Source organism: Aquarana catesbeiana, linkage group LG09, assembly GCF_042186555.1.
Source record: "Aquarana catesbeiana isolate 2022-GZ linkage group LG09, ASM4218655v1, whole genome shotgun sequence".
In the NCBI taxonomy this organism is placed as follows: Eukaryota; Metazoa; Chordata; class Amphibia; order Anura; family Ranidae; genus Aquarana; species Aquarana catesbeiana.
In genome coordinates, this window is record NC_133332.1 from 236045261 (window position 1) to 236062563 (window position 17303).

Here is a 17303-nt window from a genome sequence, read left to right on the forward strand (position 1 = left end):
GGCCCCCATAAAATAAAAGAGGCCCTCCTCTCACCACCCATGGGGTATACTCGTGGGGAGAGGAAGGTCTCTTATTTTATGGGGCCTCCAGTGCAGTGCAGTGAAACGGTTCTGTTTTTTTTATACTCTTTATTTTATTATATTATATTATATGAATTATACAAAAATATCCATAAAACCACTGACAATCCTTATTGAAATCACATATTACTCCCCGCCCCCAAAAAAAATTTAATAAATAAATAAAGGGAAAAGAAAACCCCAACCCACCCCCCCCCCCCCCCCACCACCACCACCTCTCTCCCCCCTCTATACTCCATTGATACTTCTCCGTATTCCTAAATTCAAGCCATTTTCGACATATCTTTTGGTATTTCTCCCATGTATCTTCTGTCAGATGTATTGACTTTTCAATAGATCTCACCCAATCCACCCTTACTACCCACGCCTTCATCCTCGGGGCCTCCTGAGTTTACCATAGGCATGGGATCAGGGCTTTAGCTGCATTCAAAAGATATGGGACTATGGTCTTTCTATACTGGGACACCACCTTCCCCGCAACATGAAACATACATACCCAAGGGTTTTTTTAATTCGTTCACCTGTTATATAGAGGATTGTTTCTATAATTTCATCCCAGTAGGATTGTATTTTAATGCACTCCCACCAGAGATGCGCAAAAGTCCCCAGAACATCACAACCCTTTCTCTAGCAAACCTATGTGCCCTCTGGGAGGTCACGTACCACCTCGCCAGCAACTTAAAGCACATTTTGGGATGTCCGAGTATCTCTTGCCGATAGGCAGGGCAGTCTAAGTATCTTATTCCTATGTTCCTCATCTCTAAGGGGGCCTATTTCTCTTTCCCATTTTTCCAGATAGGATGGATATTCATGTTCTGCCTCCCTGTTCAATAGTTTATGTATTTTAGATATGCTTCTAGTTAAGCTTAAGGGGGAGCTCAGCAGTTTCTCTATTGATCTCAATTGTGCCCTACCCCCCAGTGGTTGTGGCAATGACTGTGTAAAGTGCTGTAGTTAAGTATACCTCCATTTGTCTAGTGGTTTGTTTCCCCATTCCCGTGTGATTTCTGCGTAAGTATATAGTCTGTACCCCTTCATCACATCCTGCAGCAATATCACCTCCTTTTTAGCCCACCTAATGAAATATATTTGCTCCTCCTTCCCTGGCTTAAAATAATTTGTGTCTATTAGTGACATTAATGGCGAGTTATAGTCCCAGTGATATCTCCTACTTAATCCATCCCAAATCTTTAATGTGTTCCTCATCAAGGAATCTGTGCTACATCCTAAATCACGAAATTGTGGTGGTATCCATATCATTTTCCCTATATCTGTTCTTTAACCCAACTTTTCTTCTTTCTATTATATATCCAATCTGCCATTCTAGAAATAGAGATCGCATGGTAGTATTTTTTAAAGTCTGGTGCTGCTAATCCCCCCCTGCTCTTTTCCTTTAACAAGTATATCATACACAATCCGGGGGCGCTTACGTGCCCAAATATATTTTAGTACCATAAATTTTAATTTCCTGAAGTAATCTTGGGGGAGTGCTATTGGGATCATTTGCAAGATATAAATTAACATTGGGAGTATAAACATTTTTACTGCATTTATCCTGCCAATCCATGAGAGAGTTTTATATCTCATCATATTCAATTGGTCCTTGATCTTATTGAGCAAAAGGATGTAAATGGCTTTAAACATCTAACCCAGGGCTGGTGTCAATTTTATGCCCAAATACCCCAACTCCTCCTTACACCACACAAAAGGGAACTTAGGTTGGATTGCCTTCTGCTCTTCCATCGATAAAGTTATGTTCAGAATATCAGATTTAGCCATATTTTAAAGTTTGTTAATTTCCCATATCAGTTTAACTCCTTCAGCACTATAGGGAGTGTTGTTTTAGGGCTGGAAATATAACAGAGCAAATCGTCCGCAAACGCGGCTACTCTGTACTCTCTCTCTCCCACCTGAATTCCTTTAATATCAGGGTTTTTGCAGATCGCAGCTAATAGGGGTTCCAATGCTATTATAAACAAAACTGGGGAGAGGGGGCAACCCTGTCTTGTCCCGTTAAATAATTCAAGGGGAGAAGACAGGGTTCCATTTATTCTGATTCTGGCCGTTGGGTGGTGGTAGAGGGACGAGATCCATCTCATCATCGTCTCCCCCAACCCTAGATGTTTCGAACATGAACCCCCATTCGACTTTGTCAAAAGCCTTTTCGGCATCGATTGACATGAGAACTGCCGGAGTGCCTCTCCTAATTACTTCCTGAATCAGAAAAATAGATTTCAGAGAGTTATCTCTCCCTTCCCTTCCAGGCACGAACCCCACTTGATCGTTATGTATCCACCTTGGTAGCCATGATTTCAATCATTCTGCTATGATTTTGGCAAAAATCTTTATATCTTTATATTTGTATTTAGTAGCAATATTGGTCTATAACTGCCTGGGGATGCTGAATCCTTTCCTTCTTTCAGAATAAGAGTGATATGTGCCAATAAGGACTCCTTCCGGAGCATCTCTCCCTCTCCCAGTGCATTCAAATAGTCGCATAATTTAGGAACCAAAAACTTGGAGAACCTTTTATAATATAGAATGGAGTATCCATCAAGGCCCAGGCTCTTTCCCAGGGCTGTATTCTTTATCGCTCTATCCACCTCCATATTTTTGCGGTATTAGGGGCAGAGAATTCTATCCCTCCCCAATCATCCCTGATCTTAGGTATGAAAGCCCTATTCTTTTTTTCTTTTACCCTTCTCGCCATCCATTTTCCTTATTTGTTGCCCCACTGGTATCTTTCCTTATTTATTGAGTGGAAGGCACATTTCCTCTCCTGCTCTAACAGCTCTTCTATCTTTCTTCTTTTTACTGTTAATTCTTGCCTTTCTGGGATCCCTTTAGGTCTTGTTCTTTGTTCGAGTTCCTGAATCTCTCTATATAAGAGGGCCATCTTGTTACTCCTTTCTTTCTTTTTCCCTGCTCCCATCCCAATCAAGATCCCCCTTATAAAGGCTTGTGTATTTTCCAGAGAGTTGCCTTGGATATTTCTGCCTTGTCATTGATCTCAAAAAAGGCCTCCAGTTCCTGCTCTATCCTTTTAATTGATTCCGGGTCCTGAATAAGGGAGTCATTCAATTTCCAATTTTTCCCCGTCAAAGCATCCCCCAGTATTTCCAGTTGGATTTTCATTGGGGCATGGTTGGACAAAGTAATTGCTTTAATTTCTGCTCCCTTAAGGGATGAGACTAATTGATGTTCTATTAGGATATAGTCAATCTTTGAGAATGACCGATGGACGGGAGAATAATAGGTATAATTTTCGCTTCCTTGGGTGGCTAATCCTCCATGCATCCAACAACTAAAAATCCAACAATACTTTTTTAATGCCTTCTGCTTTTGAGCTGTAGATCTAAGAACACCCCCTGATGTAGCCACTCTTGGGTCGATACTCCAGTTTAAGTCACCTGCAATATGTAATTTGCCTTCCTTAAAGACTTCAAGTTTTTTCAGTACTTTCTTTAAGAATTTATCAGGGTCCTTATTCGGAGAGTAGATGTTCGCTATTGTACACATCATATTAAACAGTTTCCCTTTTATAAAGAGGTACCTTCCCTCTGGATCGGCCAGACGCTCCTTATCCACAAACATCATCGTCCTATCAAATCCAATGGCAACACCCCTTGAGTGCAGTGATGTTGTATCTCCATAAAACCACTTACGGAACTGGTGTGATGCCAATACACCTCCCGAAGCATGAGTAATATATGTCTTCTGGAGGCACACCATGTTTGCACCCAGGAACTGCAGCTCGTTGTTTACTTTACTATTGTTTACTTTTGCTGTGTTTAGTCCCCTTACATTATATGTGACCCAATTTACCACCACCATAATTCACCACGTAAGGAGCGTCTGGTCAGGCGGAGGGGACACCCAACAAGAGAAAGAAGAGAGAGAAAGAGAAAGAGGAGAGAGAAAGGAAAAATCAACCCCTGGAACCCCCCCTCCCCGAAAAGGCTGGATTTCCCTTTTTTTGTTCAATTTACGGGCCTGGCTAACATCATCTGATGTCGCCTATCTCCCAGTGGGCTCCCCCCCCCAGTCCCCCAACCCCTCCCCCCACCTCTCCCCTCACCCCACCGCTCCTATTCTTAATTAACTTTCCATCTTCCCTTTTTCCTGGCTCTTTCCCTTTTACACTGAATACTACAGCTATTTAGGGCCTCTTCCCCCTCTCGCACCCCCTCCACCCCCTTTTTTCCATCTCAGATTCCTTTGAGGGAATAATACTGCTTCCTCCTCTCCCCATCCTGGTATGGGAGGAGGTGGTATGTCCAGTTTACTACAGAAGTCCCCCAGATCTTCAGGGAATCTCAGGACTGCAGTTCGGCCATCTTTTTTTCCTATCAGGCAGGCTGGGAACCCCCATTGATAAGATATCTCTGATGCCCTCATCAACTCAGTTAAGGGTTTTAGAAGTCTCCTTCTTGTTAAAGTCTCAGCAGACAAGTCTGAGTAAACCTGTAGTTCCGCTCCTTCAAAGGACATTTCCGGTAAATTCCGCATTTTTTCTATAATTTTAGATTTTTCTTCCACATAGTGAAACCTCACTATCACATCTCTTGGGCTCTCTGTCCTTTGGGTGAAGTAATGTGTAATCCTATGGACTCTATCTACTTTCCGGGCCTCTGTCACTTCTCTCTCCAATAGAAGATTAAATAACTGCTGCATTACTTTTATCAGTTCCTCATTGCTAGGTTTCTCTTGGAGACCTTTGATTCGCAAATTTTTGCATCGGCTCTGATATTCTTGGTCCTCCAATTTGTAGAGGAGACTTCTATTTGCTCTTTGGAGGGAGTTAATTTGTTCCGTAATGTGCTCAGATGTTTGGTCGTGGTCATCCAATCTGCCCTCAATCTCCTCCAATCTTCCTAGGACTTGCCCGATGTCTGCGGCAATGTCCACTTTCAATGATACTTCCATTTTTGTCAGCATCTCTGCTAATATCTCTTTAATTTGTGGGACTCCCTCCTGATTTGGTGATTGCATACAACTTTCCCCCCGATGGTTCGTTCTCCCCCCCCTCTTTTCCTCTGTGCCCCATCTTGGACCTTAAAGCTTCCCTGGGGGTTGTTCCCATCACTTCTTGGCCTCATGGTCTTTACATCATTTACTTTCCCTGCTTTATTCTCCTCTTCCATCACCTTCTGTCTGTTTGACCTTTAGTGCATTGCGGCCCCCAACCTGGGACTGCCCTGCCCTTCTTCTGCTATGCTGGTGTCCACAGACATATAACGCTGAATACCTCCAGGGCTTGGAGCAGGTGGGGCACTTTTACCTGCTTGTTTCCCCCTCGTTTCCGTTAATTTATTCACTTGCTGAAAGTATTGTTTTTTTCAGCCCTGAATTAACATCCAGTAATGCTCAGGTATTGGGGGTAAAGACATTCATAGACAAATCACAGTTCATATAATGCAAGAAACTTCCTCTGGGTCACCGCACACCATTCAGTATCTGTCCCCCAACCTCTAAGTTCCTTTGTTATACCGCGGATATGGGACAGAAGGTCAGTTAGTTTCCCAAGCTAGGCATGTTATCTAGGGTATAAAATAAGCAACATAGTCCCAGATTATACTCCAGACCTTCTGCTGTTCCATTACTTCACCAGAGGTGGGGCATAGAATCCATAATAGTCTTTTTACCAGAATTAAATAGATAACTTTAACTATTTGAAAGCAGAGTTCTCTGTCACTTCCTGGGTGGTCACCAACCCCTTCTCTTCAGAGATCTAAGGCAGTTTCCTCTCCCATAGAAACAATCACTCTCACCTCCTCCACTTTTAGCAGCGAGATCCTGCAGCGGACTCCCCCTTCCAGCCACGACATTCACGCCACAAGCCAGCTAGGTAAGGGAGCTCCATGAAACGTCTCCTCAGCTGCCTGAACCACCAGGCTTCATCCGCTAGGAGGTCGGAGGGCATCCAGGGTCACAGAGAGGTGGAGGGGGCCCAAGCAAGTCCCCCACATTCATCTAATGCTGAGGGCTGTAGTCCACCAAGCGGAGCGGGTGCTGTCATTCAGCGCCAGGAGCTCGGTGTCTCCTCATGTCGGCCACGGGCAAAGTGGGGATCTGGGCGGGGCCGAGGTTTCTGGAGCGTGCCTACGTGTTGGCGCTCCACCCCAACTCCTCATCTCCCCTCGTGAAGCAGTTATGTTGTGGAGGAAATTTTATTTGAACACTTTTGGGATACCACCTTGGCGATTACCATCCTGATCCTTACCACTACATGCTTGGTTGATAATACTATAAGTGGATCAGCTGCAAAGGAGGAATTGCACCGCTTTTACCTGTGAATACAATTCCTTTGACCGCCATCTTGACTTTTGACACTACACGCTTGGTTCATGCTGCCATCTGGTAAGCGTATTTAATCTTCTCTCCTGGGCGGTGGATGCACACATCGTGGTGACTCCTTAAGTTCTACACCCCTTGATATCTTCTCACAAACATATGTGAACGGATTGGTGTTTTGAATCACTAATAGGACTATACAACTAATGTTTTCATATATAAGAATTTTTTGCACAGTGCACCTGATTTCATTAATGTCAAACAGATGAGGCTGCTTTGGTCATCTGGTTGTACATGGAAGTCGCAATTTGCCTTGTACATCATAATATGTTGATATGTCAATATTCAATTTTAGCGCTGTACTTTTTCACTTTAATTACATTTATAGGTAAAGTTGATCCAGAGAATATCAGATTTCCTCTCAGGGGATCAGGAAGGAACTGTTTTCCCCACTGGAGCAAATTAGATCATGCTTGGGGTTTTTTGTTTTCTTCTGAATCAACTGTAGGTATAGGATTGTGTATATGGGATTGTATGATTCTTTTCCCCTTTTATAAGTTGGTCTTTTTTCAATCTAACTACGTAACTATGAATGTGTGGAGTATATAACACAGTGATACAAAGTAATTAACAAAATACTGGATATTAAAGTACATACAGACCATTGTATATGAAGGGACACTTACAATCGATGACTCAGCATGAATAGGATAGGCTCTATTGACAAGGGGCTGATGAAGGCTGGCCCCTTAAACAGTGAGCGAAGAAGGCACAGCGTGGACCCTGGATGACACTGCATTAGTGCCAATGCATAGGGGAAAGAGTATAAAAGCAATGGGAATCCAATTCGAATTAGAACACTATGATAGAACTCTGGGGAGATATAATATACCAGTGTAGCATGAATAATCGCATATAGTGGACCCCTTTTGATCCATCCCTTATTCATGTACTAAGTCATTGGTTAACTACTTTATCCATGCATGAATATTTTTTCTTTATTTCTTTTATACTATTTTATACCAGTCTCCCCAGAGTTCCATCACAGTGTTCTAATTCTAATCGGATTACCACTACTTTCATTTACAGAATACCCTTTCCCCCATCCTGTGGCACTAATTCAGTGTCATCCAGGGTTCCCGTGGACACGCAGGGAGTCCACGCTGTGCCTTCTTCGCCCACTGTTTTGGGGGGCAGCCTTCATCAGTCCTTTCCTGTAAAGCCTATCCTATTCATGTGCTGATTCATCGATTGTAAGTGTCCTTTCATATACAAAGGCCTGTATGTACTTGAATATGGAGTATTTTGTAAATTATTTGTAGCTCTGTGTTATATGCTCCACACATTCTTAATATAATTATAATATATTGCAATTTCAGATATGTCTCATACCCTACAAATTCCTTGAAGAAGGAAACTATAACTAATATACCGTATTTATCGGCGTATAACACGCACATTCATTTTAAAAGGGAAGTTTCAGGGAAAAAAATTAGATTTTAAATAAGGAACTTTGAAGCAAAATAAGGGTCAGTGCCCATCTGCAGCCTCACCATTGCCATCAATGCCCATCTGCAGCCTCACAAGTGCCATCAATGCAACAGCCTCACCATTGCCATCAATGCAGCAGCCTCGCCACTGCCATCAATGCAGCAGCCTCACCATTGCCATCAATGCAGCAGCCTCACCACTGCCATCAATGCAGCAGCCTCACCACTGCCATCAATGCAGCAGCCTCACCACTGCCATCAATGCAGCAGCCTCAGAATTGCCGTCAATGCAGCAGCCTCACCATTGCCATCAGTGCAGCCTGATCGATGCCCATCTGCAGTCTAGAGGAGAGCGGGAGGGGGCAGGACCAGCAGCGACAGATTACATACAGTGAGAACCTCCTATGATAGACAGAACAGTGGTCCAAATATGGCCCAGGGGACGAGATTTCCTTTTACAGAGGCTGCCAAGTAAACAGGAGATTCTCATTGTATGTAATCTGATGGCACTCGTCCCGCCCCCCTCCCTGTCCCCTCCGAGGCAGCTAAAATTGAAGTATTGGCGTATAACATGCACACGCTATTTGCAACCGATTTTCAGGGTGAAAAAGTGCGTGTTATATGCCAACAAATACTATATATATATATATATATATATATATATATATATATATATATATATATATATCTCAAATACTATAATTTTATTGGACCATTGTCCGGTTTTACTTTACTGTTCTAAATACAATTGGCACTTGCCTTTTAATAATATCTACCTCTTTCCACGTATTCTGCTTCTAAAGCCCCAGAGGGGTGCTTTGCTGCACACTGAGTGCATTGGTTTTTTCCAGTTTAGGGATGTTAGCAGAAATTTCACACATCCCATTGAACTCAGCAATATTCTTGTAACCTGAACATGGATCGCTTTTCAGAGACCAACACTAGAGTGAGTGAGCCCTAAAAGTAATGAAAGTGAGATTTCAGCTCATTCTATGTTTCTTCATGACAGATAAATAGGAGAAATCTTACTAATTGATTACAGGATAAAAAAAAAAAAAAAGCTTGACAGGGGTTTCAACCATTCTCTTTTGTCTCCTGCACAAGGGCAAATACACTAAGTACACCACGATTTAAGTAAGAATTCACATGTCTCTTGTATTTATATAAAATATTTGCTAATCCTGAAATTCTGTCCATGTGTTCCCGTGACTCTTTCAGCCATATCATCCATTCAGGGTTCATTAGTTTGTTGTAATTACAGCAGCACAAAAGTATCACTCAGACCTTGATTAAGAGAGCACCTGGCGGCCGGTGTTCCTTGTATTAACGTGGCCTAGTTTCTCACTCTTCACCGTTCCTATGAATAATGCAAAGAGTGTCTGTGCTGATTAGTGACTACATCTATTTTGTGGGCCCTGAAGTGCCGTCACCGGTGACAAATAACCAGCTAACAAACAACAACAGGCACACACTGCAGGCAGGTGGCGTGCCAAGGTGGAAGCAACAGTATATGACACTGCTGACCTAAAACTGCTGTAAATAAGAATCTTGCATGTTCCTTCCTCCAACACGCAAGTAAAGGTCCTTGTACTGTGACATGGCTTGTTGTATCTGCAACTTAATTTACTTGTGCCAGTGAATGCAAAACTTTTCTTCATAATGAATTCTCATGTTTGGTGTAAAAAAATATTCTGACAGCAGCCTATGAAAATGCCAGACTTTAGGATTTTTATGTGGACCTTGCACCTAAATAGCAAGGTCTGCTTATTTAGCAAGGGCCCCTCATCCATCTTAATTTGCTGTACATAATTCTAAAAAAAAAAAAAAAAAAAAATCTGTGTGGGGGTGCGTTAAATAATATACTTACCTTTCCCCAAGCTTCCTACTGTGGCACCTACGTGAGGGTTATATCATCATCCTACCAGCATGATCCTGGGTAATGTTGAGTAACTCAAATCTGGAGAAGAGGATTCAGCACTGTGATGTATTGTCATCTCACAAGATTTCAGGTACTTAGCATTCTTCAGACCCCCTGCAGTATAGAAGCTGAGTAAAAGTAATTATATTAACCTCTTCCTAACCGGATGATACATATACACTATATTATCAAAAGTGTTGGGATGCCTGCTTTTACACGCACATGAACATCAATGGCATCTCAGTCTTAGTCCGTAGGGTTCAATATTGAGTGGCCCACCCTTTGCAGCTATAACAGCTTCAACTCTTCTGGGAAGGCTGTCCACAAGGTTTAAGAGTGTGTCTATGGGAATGTTTGACCATTCTCCAGAAGCTCATTTATGAGGTTAAGCACTGATGTGGACGAGAAGGCCTGGCTCGCAATCTCTGCTCCAATTCATCCCAAAGGTGTGCTAATCAGGTTGAGGTCAGGACTCTGTGTAGACCGGTCAAGTTCCTCCGCCCCAAACATGCTCATCCATGTCTTTATGGACCTTGCTTTGTGCACTGGTCCAAAAAATTTGGTGTAGGGGGGATCATGGCGTGGTTTTTTTTTTGTTTTTTTTTAGGGGTTGAGCCTGGCCCCTTAGTTCCAGTGAAGGGAACACTTAAGGATTTATCATACCAAGACATGTTCAATTTCATGCTCCCAACTTTGTGGGAACAGTTTGGGGATGGACCCTTCCTCTTCCAAAATGACTGTGCACCAGTGCACAAAGCAAAAGTCCATAAAGACATAGATCATCAAGTTTGGGGGCAGAGGGACTTGACTGGCCATGACTAATGTCCGAAACGGGTAGGCTATTTTACAGCATTGTACAGGTCTACTGAATAAAGAAATACTATTTTTTTGGATGTCATCCTGAGTGCCGACGATACCTTTTCTTACTCTGGTACATTGGAGCAGTCAGCAGCCTCAAGGTGTGAGCTCTGGGCAGAGCTTCTAAGTGGGAAGGTTGTAGCGCCTATACACCTGTTTCCCTTGGACTCCCAGAGGAGTCCACTCCATGTGAAAGGGGCCTTACACACAAATCCCAGTGCGCCCATTTATTTCCCTTTTAGGGGATTAAAAGGCCTTTGTCCACCCTGGATAGCCTACTTTGCCTTGGGGCAGATCTGGTCTGGACCTACAAATGGCCTTGAGTACAACTGGGGACAAATCTCAAGCTTGGCTGTTCTGTTTCAAAGACCTTTGGCCTCATACGCCAGTTAAAGCTTTTGTTCAGGGAGTACATCACATCTCCCCCTCCTCTGTTTGTTCACCTGTATCCTTTTGGGATCTCAAATGGATTTTCTTGGCCCTTCAGGAACCTCCCTTTTTACCTATGAGAGTTACTGGTTTGTATGACCTTACTTGTAGGTTGGCCCTTCCTGTGGCTATTGCCATGCAAGGAGCGTCTCTGAGTTAGAAGAACCTTTAGAGATCAGATCAGTTTTGTTATTTGGAGAGTCAAAATGAATCTGATAAGTAGAAAACCCGGTTAAAGAAATTTTAGATCATCTTTGACCCTTCCCTTTTCCCCGTAATACACCTGTACAATCCTTCAGTAATATAGAGCCAAGTCTTCTGGCAGCACCTGCAGGAGGAAAGAATGTAGGACAGGCCTGAGGTGGCCCATCTATATTTAGCCAGCAATAGCCGCATCGGATTAATCAAGGATTACGCCTGGAGACAATGAACAAGCACTGCTCTCATTATGTCATATGTGTCGACCTGCAGCAGACATCTTCTATACAGCAAGAGGGAACATGCACTGACTTTTCTAGGTGGCTCCCAGGGGCCAGGGCCTAATGGATAAAAGGAAGTGAAAGGTGCGACTCTAGTCTAATGAAGCGAATGGTTGGGGACTAACTGGCTCCTCCAGCATCTTGTATTAAAGTAAAATTCTACCTAAAGATTAAAAGAAAAAAAAATGCAGGTAGGATTTTTATGACAGAAGAGACATTATTGATCTCTTATGTCAAACCCTTCTCTCTGCTTGTTAGTGTTTGTGTACACTGAGCCACACATGTGCAGCTCAGCGTACATGTACAGCAAGTCTATGTGCCATGATGATTTGACTTCTGTGCACTTGAGCAGGAGTAACATCATTGTGGCCTAGCCAATCAAGCAGCCAAGTGTCCATATGGAGAAGGAAGACCAGCGGAGGATAAAAACACTGACAGACAGGCACGTTGACGCTGCAGCACTGGGGGGGGGGGGAGGGGAATCTCTTGCCAGATAAGTCTGCCATATATGCTAATATGGCAGAGTTTTAATTCTGTTCCAAGGGAAAATAGAGTATATTTTCAGTGTTTGATTTTCCCTCACTTTCATCCCCAGTGACAAGGTCGTCTGAACTAATACAGAGGGAGAATCTCCCCAACCAGGACACAGTCATCAATCAAAATCACCATGATTCTGAAATCCTCTTTGGGGTGCTCGCCCAACTAACTATAGACTTTAATGATGCCATACTCCTATTATTAACTTTATTGTGGGAGTATTAACATATTCAAGTCAATGAGGTGTTCCAGCACAGGCAGAGAAGATTTTGGGTCAGGGCACAGGATATAAACACCCTGGGAGGCTGCTGTCATCATAGAGAGGTAAGCAAGTATCTGGGAGAGAGGTTCCAGGTTAGATCCGATTAGAGGGCTGGGGAAGGGGGGTGTGTGTGTTTGTGTAAAGCGTAGTTGTTCTTCCAATATTGAATATTCAAATGTGCCATTTGTGAGCAAAGATAGGACCCATTTTAGTCTGCAGAAGTGTTCGAGAACAAGTGCAAAGACAGTACTGGGCTTAATTATTAGAAAGCCTAGAATGTACAACAAACTGAGTAACATGGAAGCACCCTGTAATAAGCATTTCTAAATCAAAATTTTGATTATATAGGAAAAATGCAAAAAGACTTCCAAAATTTGTTTTGTAAACATAAAAAAACCCCTGAAAATACAAAAAAAAATTGTTATAGTTTCCCTCTGAAGGGTGCCTGTCAAGACAGAAATAAAGCAGCATCTATTGCCAGCTTGTTTTTAAACAAGCTGGAGGATCGCACATCCTGACACTTTGCTGGCTGCATGTCCGTTTTAGGTCAGTGCCTTGCTGAGCTACAAAGCAAGGCAAATTAAGGTCTTGAACACAATATAATTTCACCACTCCAGTTTAGAAAATTGCTTCTATAGATGAAGTCCAAATATATTTATCTACATTAATAACAAAGTGTATAAAAAGATAGAATCAGATGAAATAAGGGACTTACTCGTAGAAATGCAACTTGGAGATAGATAAGAAAGCACAGTCACGATTAGCTTTAATGGTGAATATCAGGGGCTCTCCTGTTAAGACGGCCAGCTGTCCCACCAACTCCCCCGGGTGTGTGATAAAAAGACAGGTCTCTTCCTCCCTGTCAATCTTCCTCTGGTAGACATGGAGGAGGCCGGAGATGACAAACCGGATGTTGACATCCTAACAAAAAAACCACAACAGGAATACGGAGTTGTTTCAAACATTTAAATTCAACAAGTCAAACTCTAGTCGAATCTTATTTTATGTTTAGATAGAGCCGGGTGGGTTAGAGCGTCTGCCAGATTTTAATTTTCCTTTATGTCCCTATTGGTGAAATTCATTTCACTTCCTGTCAGGACATGGACAAAAAATGTAAACACATTTTTAATAGTGTAAGGAAGGGTAAGAACTTCTGACAATATTTTCATTGCTGCCCATGTCTCCCTGTCCTTGTAACAAGAGACCACCTTTTTCTAGATGTCATAGGTATAGGAAGTCAGGGAAAATTTACCAGAGGGGTTCCAAACTGATGAAAATAACCTTACAGAAAATGTACCCTTCTCCCAAATATTAGAAAAGTGAGGATTTAAAACTACAAACACAGAGAGGTGTGACACACAAAACCCTAAAATCTTCTTCTACCAAATTTCACCAGCATTATACTACTTACATTCCTATGGACAGGCCTTGTATTCCATGTCCATGTAAGTAGTAGCAGAACCAGGGTGTATATAGCACACTGGAATATACTGTGTATACACTCAGGGCTCCCTTTATCTATCCATTCATTAATGCAACAGCAGTCATGTGGCTGGAACTTAGTCCTTAAATCATGCAGCGATGTCAAGTGGTTCAGTTGCTGCTATACTAAACATTACAAATGGAAGGATGCATAATCTGAGCAGCTTTTACTGGGGATTGATCTTTGACACCAAGTGTAGAGGACACAGCATTTCAGAAATTGCTGACCTCCTGAGAAGTAGAAGCGCTACAATCTCAATAAAGTCTATAGAGAATAGTGTGAAAGAAGACATCCAGTAGTGGAAATGGTGTGGGTGGAAAGACCTTGTTAGTGAGAGATTAGAGGAAAATGAAGAGTCTTGTACAAGAAAGTGTGCAGACGTCCAGCTCTGAACACACAACACCAGGAACCTTGAAGAGAAAGGCCTAAAGCTGCAGAAGACCATGCTGGGTGACACTCCTGTCAGCTAGAAGAGGAAAATGAGGCTGTGTACAGGACACCAAGGATGGGTCCTAAACGGGAGATAGGTTTTCCCATTATTTGGTTTGTAGTCCCTTAAAGGGGGTGACTTGCATGCATTTTTTGAGTAGTCAGGGGTTCTCATCCATGCAGGGTCAGGGGTCTGGGGTAGTCCAGTTGAAGAGAATAGGGCTTACAGTTCTCTCAGGACTGGCAAGTCCTCATTTGGGACCCAGAAGACAGAGGTTCAGAGAGATTCTGGGTAGGAAAGAACCTCCAAAACCCGATTACAGGGACTTTTTGTCCTAACGCTGAAGATGTCAAGCCACATGTCTTGAAGGCAGTCTTGAAAGGCAGCAGGAAGGAAGCACACTTGTCTGTGAGGGAGTGTAAAATGGTTCACAGCTGTGAGGGAGTAAACACCAAACCCTAGTGTGGGGCTGCTATAGTGGTAGTGAGTCATTCTCTTGTTTTTCATTATACCACAGTTATGAACTATTTATGCTTGTTTGCGGAAGAAAGACTATTGCTTTTACAAGTGGTTGGCTGTGATCACATAACACAACTGGTGCTTGAGTGCTGGCAATCCAGTCATACACGCTATCTGAAGTGAAACTGAGACATTTAAAGGGCCAGCACCCATTCTGCATGTCCTGGGTCAGAGCAGCAGAGGCGCTGAACACCTCTGAAGGCATGAAAGATTGTTAGGCAATTAGCGCAGGCCAGAGTCTAAACCCAGATGCGCCACGAGGAGACAATGGTTCTGGCCTGAGGACCAGTGGGTCAGCCTCATTGCCCTGTTCCTATGACCTATTGGCAGCTGATAAGGATTGTAAAAAAAATAAACATGGTAGAGATTTTAGCCCGCCTTGGGGTGACTGTGGCACAAAGAATGCATTGCTGGAGGTATTGTGCTGGTCAGTCATCGCGGTCCCAATTGCAAGACCTGTTGAAGCTGGCCTTCAAGTGGCTACAGCTGGAGAAACTGACGGGACCACAGATCGTGGAACGGGTTGTTGTGGACCACTACCTGTGGGCACTACCTAATAAGCTACAGCATTGGGTCAGCCACAGAGAACCCCAAATGATGGACTATTTGGTGGAAATGGGGGGGGGGGGGTTACACAGTGGTGGGGGACCTGCTAGGACCCCTAAGTCCTGAGGAGCCTTACCAGCACCAAAATAGGTTACCAGCACTCAAGAGAGCCAGGGAATGAGCAACCCCGTGACCCAGAGTTCTGCTCCAGCAGGCAGAAATGAAAGGGTGTTCTGCTGGGGGTGTCACACCAGGGGCCATGTTCAGGCATATTGCCCCCTGCAAGATGTGACCATGAAGAGGCTGTTCTGCTATGCTCGTAGGATCTGTGCTATCCATTTGGATCTGATAGAGGGGCAGTTCAAGTGTGACCTCTGCCTAAACCAATTCAATACCCAAGCACTACTTAGACATTATGGTGATGGTGACTGTGGTTCATACTAGGGTGGTTGGAAACGTGGATCCGTAACAAAAACTGAGAGTGGTATGTATACATACGAATACCAAGGAGTACCCACTGGTGCCAGTGATGCTTACTACGGCTTGTGGCACAGTTACCTAGGAGATCAGGGTGGTGACCAACCTCACACATGACATAATGAGACAAGACAGCCCTTTGTTCGTGGAGCTATGAGACTATGTAAGCAGAGGACTGTCTGGACATTGTGATCATTCTGCTTCCTTTGAAGGGCTGGACAATGTGACTCTAGAAAGTGCTGAGGAGGTTGTATCTGTGGCAGAGGGTCTACAGGCTAGGGAGACCCCTGGGGGGACTCTCCTCCAATGCCGGTCATGGTTGGGGAGAACATAGAGGAAACCTTATATTACAGATTATGCCTGAAGGTTCCTTTGATCCTGTGCATCCTGTTATGTAAGTGTTGAGGGGTGCATTTAGTACCATCCAAAGGTGGGACCCCACATTAAAAAATTCCAGGGAACAGGTCACCGTGACTAATGGGGTATTACAAGTCGCCATGGCCCAAAAAAGGTTTCCCCACTGTTCGGTCAATGATGAGTTGCTATATTGAGTCACTGAAGTCTGGGGTGAGCTGGTCGACCAGTTATTGGTCCCCCCAGGTTTTTAGGTGTATGATACCTGACTTGGCTCATGATGAAGCATTAGGCATTCTAACGTCCTTGACCTGGGGGCCGAGAAACCAGAGGAATGGTTAACGGACCAGTTCTACTGGCTGGGAGTTACTGTTGAGTTGAAAAGGTATTGTGGTTCACATCCTACTTGTCAACTAACTGCTCCAGTGTCGCATTTTAAGAACTCCTTGGTGCCTCTGCAACAAGGTATCCAAAGGCTCTCTGAGGAAGACCTCCTCAAAGTAATAGCTCAGGCTTATCTAACATGTTCACCAGAACTGGGTTCCCTAAAGAAATTCTGACAGACCAAAGCATGTCGAGGGTGATGGCAGACCTTTGCAAGCTATTTCAAATCACACAATTGTGTATGTCTGTCTCTCACCCGCAGAGGTATGAGTTATAGAAAAAAGGGAAGATCAGCCAATAAGGTAATGGTCTTTATCACAAAGGGAATTCTGCCAACATCTCAAATACACTCAAATATAGAATATTGTTACCCCAATTGGGACTTTAAAGGCAGAATAGGAGAGACAGTAGGGATATATGACAACATTTAAAAAGTATACACATTTTTATTTAAATGAATAAAAAAATAATGACCACATGGTCAAAACTGCATCACATTATAAAATCCATTACATGATGACATAATGAATATTTATACATAGAGCACCCCGAGGCTTGGATAACCTGTAACACCATGTTGGCCTTGATCAAGTGAAGGGCCAAAATCCTTGTGGATGTTCACCACGCAGCCCTCTGTGTTTCGGAAATACATGTAATGATGTTATGATGCAATGCAGTTTTGACCATGTGGTCATCATTTTTTTACTAATTTAAATAAAAATTTGTATACTTTTTAAACTTTTTAAAAACTTTTTAAACTAA

The 17303-nt window shown here is 43.2% G+C and overlaps 1 protein-coding gene across 3 annotated transcripts in view; it reads right to left on the reverse strand.

Annotated features, from left to right (window-relative positions):
• The window catches only part of PNPLA7 (patatin like domain 7, lysophospholipase), a 478577-nt gene that overhangs the window by 258636 nt on the left and 202638 nt on the right, over nt 1-17303 (reverse strand). For all 3 annotated transcript variants that reach the window (XM_073599988.1, XM_073599989.1, XM_073599987.1), the window contains one exon: nt 13064-13269. In XM_073599988.1, the coding sequence (XP_073456089.1) occupies nt 13064-13269 (206 nt within the window). The remainder of the gene's footprint in view (nt 1-13063; nt 13270-17303) is intronic.